This window comes from Ursus maritimus, unplaced genomic scaffold (genome assembly GCF_017311325.1).
Source record: "Ursus maritimus isolate PB19 unplaced genomic scaffold, ASM1731132v1 scaffold_7, whole genome shotgun sequence".
Lineage (NCBI taxonomy): Eukaryota > Metazoa > Chordata > Mammalia > Carnivora > Ursidae > Ursus > Ursus maritimus.
Window position 1 is genome coordinate 56,872,994 of NW_024426885.1, and position 15,224 is coordinate 56,888,217.

General features: G+C 36.6%; 1 protein-coding gene across 1 annotated transcript in view; it reads left to right on the forward strand.

Moving 5' to 3' along the window:
* The window catches only part of DNAJC12 (DnaJ heat shock protein family (Hsp40) member C12), a 33,644-nt gene continuing 18,420 nt past the window's right edge, over window positions 1-15,224 (forward strand). Inside the window, exons 1-2 of the mRNA XM_008695934.2 lie at window positions 1-251; window positions 10,224-10,302. Coding sequence (XP_008694156.1) covers window positions 174-251; window positions 10,224-10,302 — 157 coding nt within the window. The 5' untranslated portion in view covers window positions 1-173. The remainder of the gene's footprint in view (window positions 252-10,223; window positions 10,303-15,224) is intronic.

The following is a 15,224-nucleotide window of genomic DNA, read 5'->3' on the forward strand; positions in this document are numbered from 1 at the left end:
TTTACAAAGGTCTAGGATGACATCGGGTGTATTGACTGTGGCCAGCCTTAAATCTGGTTATTGCCGTTTGAAACGTGCTGCTGAAAACCAGATCTAAAAGGGCTTTTCCGATTAATTCGCAGCTTATTCTGTCTCTTGTTTCAGAGGGAAGAGAAGCTGATTTTGTAATTGAAATGGATGCAATTCTAAGTTACAGGTCCGAAGACACTGAAGATTACTACATGCTACTCGGATGTGATGAACTATCTTCGGTAAGACAGTGGATAATGCTCTTCTTTTTCAAGTTTTTATTGAAGGTTGTAACGTTGAACTTTTAGTCACATTGCCTAAAAACCTAATCTTATGTTTGTTGAAAGCACATTTGGCTTAGAGAAAGTTAAGGATTTAAATCTTGGGTCTTTACTTGGGGAGTGTCCTTTTGCGATTTTATAGATGTTTCTGACTGAATGAATGTGTTCTGGCACATGCCATAGGCTGTATTTCAAATACACTAAAAATATGTATTTGAAATTTTATTGTAATGCTTTTGGCCGTGTTTCACAGAATACATAAGCTATATCTTATTACGGTAATTTATAATAAAATTGAGATGAAATGTAATTTTCTGGTAATTAGTGTTTTTAAAATGTTTAATTAAAATATGTACTTTTATATGAGCAGTTAAATTATATAAACCAAGAAACATCCTTTTATGTTAACATTTTAAATTATGTGAGAGAAATTACTTAAAAGGGTGGCTTCTGAAACAAAATGTGTGAAAACTCTGTCTTTAAAGGGCCACGTAGACAACGATGAAGGTTGTAGAAGTTTTTTAAATTATGGAAAACTCTTTTATAATTCTACTTCCCAAAGGTAACACTATTAATGTTTGGTTTATTTATCTTGTCTTTTTCCTATATATATATATATTTTAGAGACATGTTTGGGAAGATATTATATATTTACTTGTTGATTCCTGCTTTTTACCCACTTAAGGATTTCTCCATGCTGTTAAACACTCCTCATGCATATTTTAACATTGCACATTTCATTTGATTATTGTATCACAATTGATTATTCCCTTATTGTTAAATATTTCATTTATTCCTAGTTTTTCAATGTTTTAAATACTACTGAAATGAATAGGAAGTATATTTCAATTCTATTATTAAATATATTTTATATAATAATTATTAAAATGTTTGATTTTATTACTAAAACAGCTATTAATATTAAAATATTTTAAAGCAAAATATTTTTCTATTTATCTTTGTTTCATAAGGCTGGAGTTTAGTGACAAAATGTGCTTAATTTTGTTTGGAAAATAGAATGTGACGTTGGACATAAAGGATTAAAACCTCTATCTTCATCACACTGAGAAAGTTATCTTAAGTATCTTGTGGTTAATCACACACACACACACACACACACACACATGCACACACCATGTTATAATACTCCTTTAGTTGTATATTTCTCCTTTAGGATAATACGTTACTCTTGTTTACTTTGGTGGTGATTTACTTATAGCAATTGAGAAAGCTTATTGACATTTTTACCATCTGTGATATGAATTATACTATTGCCAAATAATTTTTGAAGGAGCTTTTTAAAATCACAGAAACACAATTTAACTTGAAAAGCTTCACAATTTGGATTAAAAAAATATTGTCATGCTAAGTTATAAAGTAAAGGTCATTATATCCCCATAATAAATCTCTAGGCCCTTTTAGTCAGTGTTTTATAGTTACGTTATGGTTTCCTCAGACTACAAAGAAGGAGAAGGAGGATAAGTTTTGAATAGACTAAAAAAAATGATCCATCCTATTTTTTATTAATAATGTTTATAACAGTCTCTTTCATTATAGCCAGCAATTTTGTTACCAGTTATAGTCATACTTCCCTGTATGTACTGTGGCATAGATTAGAAGGAGAATAAAAGCATTGTCTTGCCATTCTTTCTTTACTGGTACTGTTAGTGACGTAGCATGTTGAGATTACAATATTTATTTAAAATGAAATGATCTGTCACAATTTTGTCAATTCTTTTTATATGTATCTTTCCCCTCTTTTCGTATATATCTTTCCCATTTAAAAAAATACATGTATTTTTTTATTTGTAAGTAATCTCCACACCTAGTGTGGGGCTTGAATTCACAATCCCAAGATCAAGAGTCACATGCTCTACCGACTGAGCCAGCAAGGCACCCCTAAAAATATTTTAATTCAATTTTTTTGGTATTTAGTGTGACGTTTCCTTTACTTGATTTGTATTGGACGGATTTCTTTTACTTCAAATCTTCCTTGATTTGATGCTTTAAAAAGTCGACCAGAACTGTTCATACTCAAAAGCAATTTAATATTTTGATTCTATTTATAACAACTGTGTTGACACACACACACACATATAATTCTTTTGCTTTAGTATATAGTTCTTACAATTTAAAGCTTCTGTTGAAAATTTCAAAGCAACTTAATATTTTGATTCTATTTATAACAACTGTGTTGACACACACACACACACACATATAATTCTTTTGCTTTAGTATATAGTTCTTACAATTTAAAGCTTCTGTTGAAAATTAATGAAATGACATACATAAACCCCGGGAGGATTTCCACACTGTTGAGGAGAAAACAGCACACCCTCATTTCAAAAACACTTACTGAAGGTTGATTCCAAGTTAGTCAGCTTTTTTATCTTGAATCAGATTTTACATAAAAGACACATGTTATGAAATCTTCTAAAGTCCTTATTAATGCATACACCACACCCTAGTGGTATGAGGCATCCTCTCTGGTTTATATCTTACTTGATTTGGTCACCATTTCAATAGTATTGATAAGAAGGCATCCTGATTTCAAGAATTCACAGACTTGAAAATTGAGCATAAACTTGATAAATGGAGACAGCTATTTTTTGTTTCTAGTTCTTTCTTATTGACTTCAGACCACCTGGGTTTAAATCTTACCATTTACTAGCTATGTGACCTTGGGAAATGGTTTAACTTTTCTATGTCTTTGTTTCCTAATCTGCAAATGAGGGTAATAATAGTACCCAACTCATAGAGTTGTGTGGGGATTAAATAAGACATGTTGAATAAAGTGCTTAGAACAGTGCCTGGCACAAACATGGGCTTGTTTTGGCCTCACAGTAATACTGTACACTTGGAACTTTGTAAATTTAGACTACTCCATAATTGACATTACTTTTTAAAATATTTTATTTTGAAAATTTTTTTCCTTTTTTTTTTTTTTTTTTTGAGTAAGTTCTATGCCCAACCTGGGGGCTTGAACTTATGACCCCAAGATCAAAAGTCATATGCTCTACCAACTGAGCCAGTCGGTTGCCCCAAAATGATCTTTTTTTAAAAAAAGATTTTATTTATTTATTTATTTTTTTAAGATTTTATTTATTTATTCAACAGAGATAGAGACAGCCAGCGAGAGAGGGAACACAAGCAGGGGGAGTGGGAGAGGAAGAAGCAGGCCCATAGCGGAAGAGCCTGATGTGGGGCTCGATCCCACAATGCCGGGATCAAGCCCTGAGCCGAAGGCAGACGCTTAACCGCTGTGCCACCCAGGCGCCCCCAAAAAGATTTTATTTTTAAGTAATATCTACACACAATGTGGGAGAGTCCCATGCTCCACCGACTGAACCAGCCAGGCACCCTCTGAAATGATTTTTTCTTTTTTAAAGATTTTCTTTATGGGTCTTGATCCCAGGACTCTGGGATCATGACCTGAGCCAAGAGGCAGATTCTTAACAGACTGAGCCACCCAGGCGTCCCAGGACACAAAACTTAAGGAGGCACTAACTCTCAGAGTTGTGCAAGTGCAGAAACCTGAGAGAGAGAGAGTACCTCCTTAAACCTAGGCATCCTGCTTGTCTCACCCTGGTGCTGGCCCTGAGATAGCAAACATTTTACTTTATTTTTATTTTAATTTTTATTTTATTTTATTTATTTATTTATTTATTTATTTATTTATTTATTTATATTTTATTTTTTAAAAAGTAGGCTCCATGCCCAGTGTGGAGCCCAATGCAAGGCTTGAACTCATGACCCTGAGATCAAGACTCAAACAGAGATGAAGAGAATGATTCCCAACTGACTGAGCCACCCAGACATCTGCCACCCCTTTTTTTTGAGCTAGCAAACATTTTAGATTTTGCAGGACTTATGATCTCTGTCACGGCTATTCAGCTCTGCCAGTGCAAGAAAGTAGCCATAGATCATATGTGAAATGAATGACGATGGCTATCTTCCAATAAAATTTTATTTAAAAAACAGGTGTCAGGCCAGATTTGGCCTTTGGGCCAGAGTTAGTCAACCTCTAATCTAAAGGATAATTCTCATTCTAACTTTATCAGTTTTTCTACTAATGTCCTTTTTCTCTTCCAAGATCCAAGCCAGAATTCTTTATTACACTTAGTTGTCTTGTTCCCTTAGTTCCTCCACAGTGACAATTTCTCACACCTTCCTTGTTTCTCATGACCTGGACACTTTGAAAAGTAATGGTCAGTTATTTTATAGAATGTCCCTCAATTTTGGTTTGTTTCAGATTTTCTCTTGATTTGACTGACGTTATGTGTTTTTGGAAAGAACACAGCTGAAGTGATATTGTACATTTTTTAGTATATCACTTCAGGGCTACATGCTGCTGCTAAGTCTTACTGACCTGAACACATAGTTAAGGCGCTGTCTGTCAGGTTTCTTCTGCCAGGTTTTTGCATTGTAGAGTGACTAGTTTCCCTTGTGTAATTAACAGATATTTTTGGTGAAGATTCTTTACTATAGTGTGTCTCCTCAGACTTTCACCCATTGATTTTAGCATCCTTTGGTGGATCTTGCCTGTAACAGTTATTACTATGGTATTTGTCTAATGGTGACTTTCTATTTTCCTCATTCATTTTATGTTTATTACTCAGAATTCTTCCATAAAGAAAAGTTATCCTTTCTGCCATATTTATTTATTTATTTAACTATTTCTGTTACTATGGATTAATAGTTATTGCATTTTATGGATTATAACACAATACTACCATTATTTATTTTGTGGCTCAAATTATTTCTCTGGCTCATGTTTTAATTATCATTTGATTAGAATGATGGAGGATCACCTCATGGGATTTATTTCAGGGATATTGTTAACATTTGGAGTTTTATGGGAAAAATCCAGTTTCATGATTCAATTCAATTGAATGAATTGAAATGATGGATACTAATTTTTTTCTTTTAAAATGTTTTTATTATGAAAAATACAAAAAATACAAAAGTAGAATAGAAACAATGAGTCTTCACAGATACTCAGCTCAGTTACCAATGGATACTAATTAACTCACTTATTGAAATGGGTCTTCTCTTTTCCATAGCATATCAGTTTCCGTTACTATACGCAGTTCATTCTTTTAATGAATAAATCACAATTTCCAGAAGGCTCCTATTATGTTATAATCATGTTATTTAAAGCACATCTGTCAGTCAATAATCAAGTATTTATTCAACACTTGCAGTCGGGCCAGTACTGGAAGTGATGGGTAAAACAAAACAAAACAAAACAAAAAGGTGAGAAATAGTGCACGTGTATAAGAAACTTGGTATCCAGCTGAGAAGCCAATAATACAAAGGAAACAATTTGAGAAAAAATAAGTGCTGGGCTATGTGGTACTATTCATAAGTGCAACAAGAATTAAAAGAAGAATATCTGAAAAGATTTCAGAGGAGAGATGAGGCTTGACATGATCTTACTAGGTCAAAATTTAGACACATGGAAGGAGAGACAGAGGGCATTTTTGTGGCCAGGGAAATTTGGAGAAGATCCATCCTAGTGGGAACCAGATTAGTGCCTATGGCACAACAGAGTATTTCCTGACACAAATCAAAATGTTGTGCTAATAGGCTATGGAAAAGATAAGCTTTTAAGTTTTAAAACTTAATTTCTAAAACAAATATATTTTCAATAAGGAAATGTGGAGTATGAAGACACAATGGAGAAAAAAGTTAACTTAATGCTTAAAATCTGGGAGTATGACATGTGCATGTGTGAACATATGCTGTATTTATTTCTTTTTAAGATCTTATTATTATTATTATTATTATTTTTTTTGGAGAGAGTGGAGGGGCAGGGGCAAAGAGAGAGGGAGAGAGGAACTCAAGCAGACTCCACACTGAGCATGGACCCCGAGGTGAGGCTTGATCTCATGACCCCGAGATCATGACCTGAGCAGAAACCAAGAGTCAGATGCTTAACTGACTGAGCCACTCTGGTGCCCCTATTTATGTGTTATGTAAGTACATGCACATATGTGTAAATATATTTCTTAAAGATTTATTTATTAATTTGAGAGAGAGAGAGAGCATGCGCATGAGTAGGGGGAGAAGCAGAGGGAGAGGGAGAGAGAAGCAGACTCCCTGCTAAGCAAGGGGACTGATGTGGGGTGGGGAGCTCAATCCCACCACCCTGAGATCAGGACCTGAGCTGAAATCAAGAGCTGGATGCTTAATTGACCGAGCCGCCTAGGTGCCCCATGTGTAAATATTTGTAAGTGCATTTCCATATGTATTTAGGGTCAGACTACCTTCCTTCAAATCCTGGCTCTGCCACTAGGTGTGTGGCCTTGGGGCCATTACTTAACTTTTCTATTTCTTGGTTTCCTAATCTGTAAAATGGGAAAAATAATGGTACCCACCTCACAGAGATCATGACCCGAGCAGAAACCAAAAGTCAGATGCTTAACTGACTAAGTTACTCAGGCACCCCTATTTATGTGTTATGTAAGTACATGCACATATGTGTAAATATATTTTTTAAAGACATATTTATTAATTTGAGAGTTGTGGGAATTAAATGAGATGTTACATGCATAGTGCTTACAGCAATGCCTGGCATATGGTAATTCTCAATAATCTTAGCTATGGGGTGCCTGGCTGGCTCAGTTGGTGGTTAAGTGTTTGCCTTTGGCTCAGGTCATGATCCCAGGGTTCTGGGTTCAAGCCCTGTGTTGGGCTCCTTGCTCAGGAGGGAGCTGCTTCTCCCTCTGCCTGCCGCTCCCCCTGTTTGTGCTTTCTCGCTCTCTCTCTCTCTGTGTCAAATAAATAAATAAAATCTTTTAAAAAAATCTTAGCTATTATTATTATTGTTATTATCTATATACGCATATACATATATATATTACATAATCCCTTTTAAGGTAAAACATTATGGTTTTATGCTGCATATAATGTTTTGTAGTTTACATTTCCTCATAGAAATACATAATTTTTCTCAGATTAATGAAAGTCTTCTATAAGATGATTTTTTAATGACTGCTAAATATCTCAGCCTATAGCAATATTTCAATTAACTTTAATATCTTATTACTGGACACATACATTTTTGTTTAAAATTTATAATATTTTGTCCATTGAACCTTCTTTTAACTAAATAATTTTCCCACATCTGACTATCTCCTTAGGCAAATTTCTAGAATTGGAATTGTTACATCAAAGAGTGAAAAAATTATAGGCTTTTCATATATATATAAAATTCTATCACTCTTTGATATATATGTATACACACATACATACACACATACCTAGATATTTCCAGGAAATTTGCATCCTCACTGGGAGAGCATGAAAATGTTCTCTTCTTTGCATCCTCAATGACACTGTTCATTATCATGCCTTGGATGTTTTTGATTTATTTGATTTTGAGTAAAGTCGAGCATTTGTTTGTATGCTTATTGGCCAGCATAATAGGCAGTTTTCCAGACCATTGAACATTGGATCAGGAAGGTAGGGTTCAGTGGACCTTGACATGAGGGCCTCACTTGTCCATGGGCTGCAGTTGGCACAGGCACATGGGATGGGGATGCCAGGAGATAAAGAGAACATTCTCAAGACAAACTAGCCCACCTTATTAGTTAGTTTGTCCAGAACCAGCCCTGCATAGGTAGCTTGTGACAAATTTTGTGACACTAAAACTATAAAGAGTAATGAAAGACAGATATGGAGTATTATTAATTTTTTAAAATACAAAATTATCAAAGTAAAGAAAATATAAAGAAGAAACTAAAAGTCACATACATTAGCACTATTGAAAATGAACCATTTTGATACGTTTGCTTCCATGGGCTAATACTAGAATGTTTCCTAATGGGATAGGAATGAAAAATAAAATAATAACAAAAACCTCCAAATATTCTAACTTTGATAGCTATGTATGATTTTATCTATTTATCTTATTAAAATCTTCATATATATATATATATATATACACACACACACACATAAATATGTGTATAAGTGTGTAAAAAATGTGTCTTGAAGGGTGTAACCTGTTATCCTGGGGATGAGGAGTAAAGGGGCTTTTACTTGGGGTCTGTATTGATATAAACTTTTTCAGAGAGAGTGTGAATATTCATAAGTCACCTAATTAAAAATGCTTACTACTATTAGAATCTTTAGAATTTTAATATTTTAAAATTTAAAAACAAGTCTCATACTCATTTTTCTTTCTTATAGAAGCAGTTTATGGTGACTGATGGTTAAAGGGAACACCCAGGAAGAGGAAACACAATTAATTACAGTTCTTAACAGGAAGTCAATCCCTTCCTGTTATTCCAAGGGATTCTCAGTAGATGCTTAATACGGAAAAGAATAGTTATTAGTCTGGGCACTTAATGCATATGCTTATCTAATACAGCCTGGGTTTATAAATGTGAAGAAATTTTTTTGAGACTTGATTAAGAATGACACAGAGCTGATAAATTTATGTTTTTTCCATGAGTCTTACTGCAATATTGAGCAGAGCTGCTTGAGAATTCATTTCTCAAACAAGATGTAATTTGCTGTCATTAATTAGTGGATAGTAAACATGGAACTTGGTAATAGGTCCCTAAGCCTGAAGAATTCGGCCATATAAACCAGTAGTTAAGATTACTGGATTTGAAGTCCAATTGCTTAGTTAACAAAAAATTCAGCTTTTTTTGGTAACTAGCTAAATGACTTCAGACAAGTTATTTAACCACCGACCTTTGGTTTTAGCTATTATTATTGAGGTCTTACTATGATCAGGCTTTGTGTTAAATGTCCTATTTCTTTCAGCATGCAATGTAAAGATGAGGAAACCGCGGCACAGGGAAGTTAGGTCACTTACCTAAAGTCTCAGCAGAACTGGGATTTAAAACAAAGCAATCAGGGGAGCCTGGGTGGCTCAGTCACTTAAACATCTGTCTTCCACTGGGGTCATGATCATGGGGTCCTGGGATGGAGCCTGCATCAAGCCCCGTATTGAGCCCCTCATGGAGCCCCTCTTGGAGCCCCTCACCAAGCTCTGTATTGGGCTCCCCGCTTGGGGGGCAGTCTGCTTCTCCCTCCCCCTCTGCTCCTCCCCTCCTCTTGTGTTCTCTCTCTTCCTCTCTCTCTCTCAAATAAATAAATAAATAAATAAATAAATAAATAAAGTCTTTAAAAAAACAAAAAACAAAACAAAAAAACCCCCGCTGAGCCACATAACCACCGTTGCCTCCTGCTGCTGTCATTGGAATTACAATTAACAAAGACAAGTCTTGATGGTTCAGGATAACAAGGATTAGAGGGCTGAGTGAAAGTAAATCACATCAAAATGCCTCTCAAGCTTCAGGTTAGTTTGGGCAGAAATTTCTCTTTTCCCAATCAAAGTCTTTAGGCACACTGTTAGTTAGTAACAAAATTAACAGGCTTGAATTCTGTCCTTTTTAAAAAATTGTGAAAAAAAAATTTTTTTTTTGCGAAATTCTTAATAAAGAAAAAAGGGGGCAAAGGCAGAAAGAGGGAACTTTATAATGGATAATTTATAAACTAGACAGTCATCCTTGAATAATGAATGATGACGAAGCATCTTTTGAAGAACTCAGATGATGAAAAAAATGAATTCAGATGAGTGAACACATCTAAATTTATGTATTCTTAGGATAAACCTACCTATTTTTGACATTTAAATGTATTAGGCTCACAGGTGTCTTGGGCCATCATCTAAATGCAGTAGCAAGTTCAATTGTCTTCACAGACTACTTTTTGGGTAGAAGTTTTTATTGGAGGCTTTCTCAGTTTCATTATAGAGGAAATTATTTCTTGGAGTAAAAAGTCAAAATATATATATAAGGATCAAAAGAAAAAGTTGGGTTGAGTACCGCTGTTTTGAGAAAGAATGACGCCCATCTTCTTCCGTGATGCCATTTAAGTTGGATTCCTCATTTTAAACGTTGATTTTTATTTTAGGTTGAACAAATCATGGCAGAATTTAAAGTCAGAGCCTTGGAATGTCACCCTGACAAGCATCCTGAAAACTCCAAAGCTGGTAAATATTTAATAATGCCTGTTTCCCACAAAAATGAATAACATCTAGAACTAAAAAGCTATTGAATAGTAACTTAATTTCCTTTTGTATGTTGTTCTCACACTTACTCTTTCATTCAATGCCCAAGAATGTTTTTGCATATGGGGTGGTAGGAGGGGAGGGAAATGTGTAGGGTTTTTTCTTCAACAGTATTGAACTTCCATTTTTCATTAGCTTAATGTGCTGCTTCCTGGTTTAAAATTTGTCCATTTAATGCTTTATTTCACTAGCTCTTGAGTGTTAACATGTCTTAAGTATGTTTGTGACCAGGTGATTGTCTTGATGAGAACCTTGCTGTGTTTTCTTCATTCTGGGGAACTGAATATACCTCTAGAACATATGATAATATATTCATACATCTGTTTTTTCTTTATCATAATTTAAGTTCCATTATCATAAATTTTGACTTAAGTGCTTATGTGTATATTAGCTTGAAAAAATACAAACAAGCCAATTACCCTTCCTTGACCGGTCTCCCTCCTGCTCCTCTTCTGTCTCTCTTTCGTTTTAGAGCCAAACTTCCTGAAAAAGGAGTTCACAATTCATATCTCTACTTTCCTTTGCCAATTTTCAATTTATCCCAGTCTGACTTCCTGCTTGCCTTTATTGGAAATGACTCTTGTAAATAGCCACCAAGAACTTCCTGGCTGCCAAATCCAATGGTTACTTTTTAACTCTTACCTTCCTTGTGTTTGCTTCAGAAATGGGCACTGTTGACCCTGTCTCCTTGAAACACTCTTTTCTCTTAGATACTAAGATACACACTCATGCTTTTCCTCCAGCCTCTTGGGCTGCTCTTTCTGTCTCTGTTGTGACGCCTTCTCTTCTGCCCTAAGGTTCCCTCCCAAACTCTCTTCTAGGCTTACTCCCCACTTTCTCTCTGGAGTCTTGTCCAAATCTGTGGTTTCAATTATCTGCTTTTTGTTGATGGCTCTCAAATCAGTCCTTATCTCGATTCTCATTCCCTATCTTTGGACTCTAGTTTTGACAGCTTCTTAGAAATCTCCGTTAGGAGACATTTCAAAGTCACCCCATCAGAAACTGAACTCATTGTTTTCCTCTCATCCTCTCTAAAATCTTGCTCATTTTTCTGTGTTTCCTCGTCTTAATAGATGGCACCACCATCCGTTTAGTTGGTCAAGCAGAAACTTATCTCCGTCCTCTCCCCTATGTTTATTTTTTAAAATTTTTAATTATTTTTTAATTTAATTTAATTTAATTTAATTTAATTTTTTAAAAAGATTTTATTTATTTGACAGAGAGAGACAGCCAGAGAGAGAGAGAACACAAGCAGGGGGAGTGGGAGAGGCAGAAGCAGGCTCCTAGCCGAGAAGCCTGATGTGGGGCTCGATCCCAGAACGCTGGGATCAGGCCCTGAGCCAAAGGCAGCCGCTTAACGACTGAGCCACCCAGGCGCCCCTATTTTTTAAAGATTGTATTTATTTATTTGACAGAGAGAAAGAGAGACAGAGAGAGAGAGAACACAAGCAGGGGGAGTGGGAGAGGGAGAAGCAGGCTTCCCGCTGAGCGGGGGAGCCCAACTTGGGGCTCGATCCCAGGACACTGGGATCATGACCTGAGCTGAAGGCAGACACTTAAGGACTGAGCCACCCAGGGGCCCCTCCCCTATATTTATATTTGGTCAATTACCAGATGCTGGTGATTTACCCTCCACATTTCTCTCCTGGAGGTCATCTTCCCTCCATCTTCACAGCCCCTAGAGTAGTAAGTCACCATCATTTCGTGCCTGGATCCCCATAATACTCCTTTAATTGCTTCACACCACAGGTGGTGGATTTCTTTTTAATTATGAAAAAAAATTAATATGTACAATAAGGTATAAGAATACTATAGCAAATGCCCATATATGTACACGTAACTTAAAACTTTACCAATGCAGGGGCACCTGGGTGGCTCAGTTGGTTCAGCATCTGACTCTTGGTTTAGGCTCAGGTCATGATCTCAGGGTCATGGAATCGAACCCTGTTTTGGGGTCTGTGCTTAGTGTGGAGCCTGCTTAGGATTCTCTCTTTCCTTCTCCCTCTGCCCCTCCCCACTTGCATGTGCGCACTTGCGTTCTCTCTTTCTAAAAAAACAAACAAGTAAACAAAAAATTTACCAATGCATTTGAAGACTTTTGTGTATTTCTACCCTGATTTTATCTTCAGCGTATGTAATCCTATCTTAAATTAGATGATTATATTTACTATATGTGCATACTATAGGTTTGTGTGCAGTGTGCATATGCATATGACTTTTCTATAAGGAAAATATTATGATTAAGACCTGTCTTAATCCGCATTGCACAAATGATAAAACCCAAACTCCTCTTCATTAAAAAAAATTTCCCTTATACTAAAGCTCTTTATTAATTTTCCCTAGAAATCATCAATCCCTTTGATTTCTGTAACCAGGTCATTTTCCAACATATAAAGTCATTTTTTTGTTAGACTTAACTATTACTTTTGCTCATTTGATTTTTACCCTTTTTATTAAGGCATGATTTGTTTAAGGCAATGGGAACAAATCGTAAGTATAAACTTGATACATTTGTGTCTATGTATAACCATTTTAACTATTGCTCAGAGGAAAATACAGAACATTTCCGGTACCCCAGAAGTCCCTTTTTACATCCTGTTTGAAGTCAGCATCCTTTCCCATTTTTGGATTTGTATTATCATTGATTACTTTTGTGTGGCTTTGAATTTCACATAAATGGAATCATACAGTCCTCCTTTGAGTGTGGCTGCTTTTGCTTTACATTATGTCATGATATTTGCCCATTTTGTACATGTAACAATAGTTCATTCTTTGTCATTGCTGGGCCTTTAGGTACAAGCCCCTTCATGTGCTCCCTGCCCCTCCCCATCTCTCCATTTTCATCTTCTGTCCACCACCATGCCCACTATTCCATGTTTCTGACTCATAGCACTGCCTTAGTTCCTTAATACGCCCTGTTTTCTACTCTTCAGACCTCAGATCTTTTTTTTTTTTAGAGAGAGAGAGCAGGTGGGGGTGGGGGGTGGGCGGGAGGGGCAGAGGGAGAGAGAATCTTAAGCAGGCTCCAGCCCAGGGCAGAGCCTGGTGTGGGATCCCATGACCCTGAGATCATGACCTGAGCAGAAATCAAGAGTTGGATGCTTAACCAACCACCTGAGCCACCCAGGTGCCCCTATACTTCAGACCTTTGTGCCTGCTGCTTCCTCTGTCTGGCTCCCTCTGAAGCCCGCACACCTCTCTGCTTTGCTTTGACTGGTTAGGTCACTCCTGCGTCAGGTTTCAGCTTAGCCATCACTTCCTCTGGGAAGTCATGTGTGCCCCACCCACTCAGAGCACCCTATACATCAGACAAAAAACTGAGTATCACACCATCTCCTTGTTGCCTGTTTGCTTGTCGGTCATACTGAAAGCTCAGTGAGACAGGCTTCGTGCTATCTTGTTCACAGTAATACCCCCACACCTCACATAGCACCTACCATGGAGGACGCTTACTTTGTGCAAATCATTTATTGAATGACTGAATGAATAAATTCATGAACATTTCTTTAGGAGACATATTCATTACCTCTTTGAACTAGAGTTACTACTGAGATTGATGTCCAGGGGCACCTGGGTGGCTCAGTGGGTTGAGCGACCAACTCTTGATTTTGGCTCAGGTTATGATCTCGGAGTCCTGGGATTGAGTTCGTGTGGGGTTCTGAGCTCAGGTGGGGAGTCTGCTTGAGGATTCTCTCTCTCCCTCTTCCTCAGCCCCTCCTCCAGCTCACAGTGTCTCTCTTGGATAAATAAATAAACCTTAAAAAAAAAAAAAGATAGATGTCCTAACATAAAAGTATAAAAATTTAATAAACACTTAAAAACAACCACCACCCCAGGTTATGCTTTAACTAGGTTTTTTTCCAGTAAAGCATGGCTTTGAGTTGTTTCTCTGTCCCTGGCAAACAATTTCTATTTGGGATACACGGTGCATCACTGTGCAATCATTGCCATTTCTGGTTACCATAGTGATGGGAGTTTTCACGTATGGGCTACCTTGAGGCTTCTTGTTCAGAGAAACACTGAACTGTAAATATTGTTTAAAATGAAAGGTACACAGACATCAATATCTTCCCCTGCCAGGCTTGCAGTTGATAGATGATTCAACCTGTGGGTAGAAATTGGTTTCAAATCTGTTTAAGCATCCATTTACTCAATTTGGATTGATATGACTTTCTGAAAATTTAAGTGGTTCTTTATACACTTGGAGAGGGATTAAGGGTACTGATAAAAATATTTTAAAATATTAAATGGGGCGCCTGTGTGGCTCAGTTGATTAAGTTTCCAGCTCTTGGTGTCAGCTCAGGTCATGATCTCAGGGTTAAGAGATTAAGCCTTTCATCGGGCTCTATGCTCAGCGGGGAGTCTGCTTGAGATTCTCGCCCTCTCCCTTTCCCTCTGCCCCTACCCCCGCTCCCACATGTGTGTGCACAACCTTTCTCTAATAAATAAATAAATCTTTAAAAAAATAAATAAAATATTAAAAATTCACCCAGATGCTGAATTTTAGTTTGGCAGAAATCCAGAATACATTAGGCAGATTTTGAAACATATTTCATCAAGGTGAAAGCTTATAGAGCAACTGCCTGTAGGAGAAATTAAACTTGTATATATACCTTTTTGGTCCATTAAGCGTAGTCTCAACCATTTCCACTGAAATTACTAATTTGTTAGCATGATGGAGTAGTAGATATGGAGTACAATCTTGTCTGTCTGGATTGCTCCTTGCTCCCACTGATGAGCTAGTTGACCTTGGGCACTCTCTTGAGCCTCAGCATTCTCATAGGAAAAATGGGTAGACTAGTAGTATATTGCTTCATGCATCTAATGTGAAGACTAAATGAGGT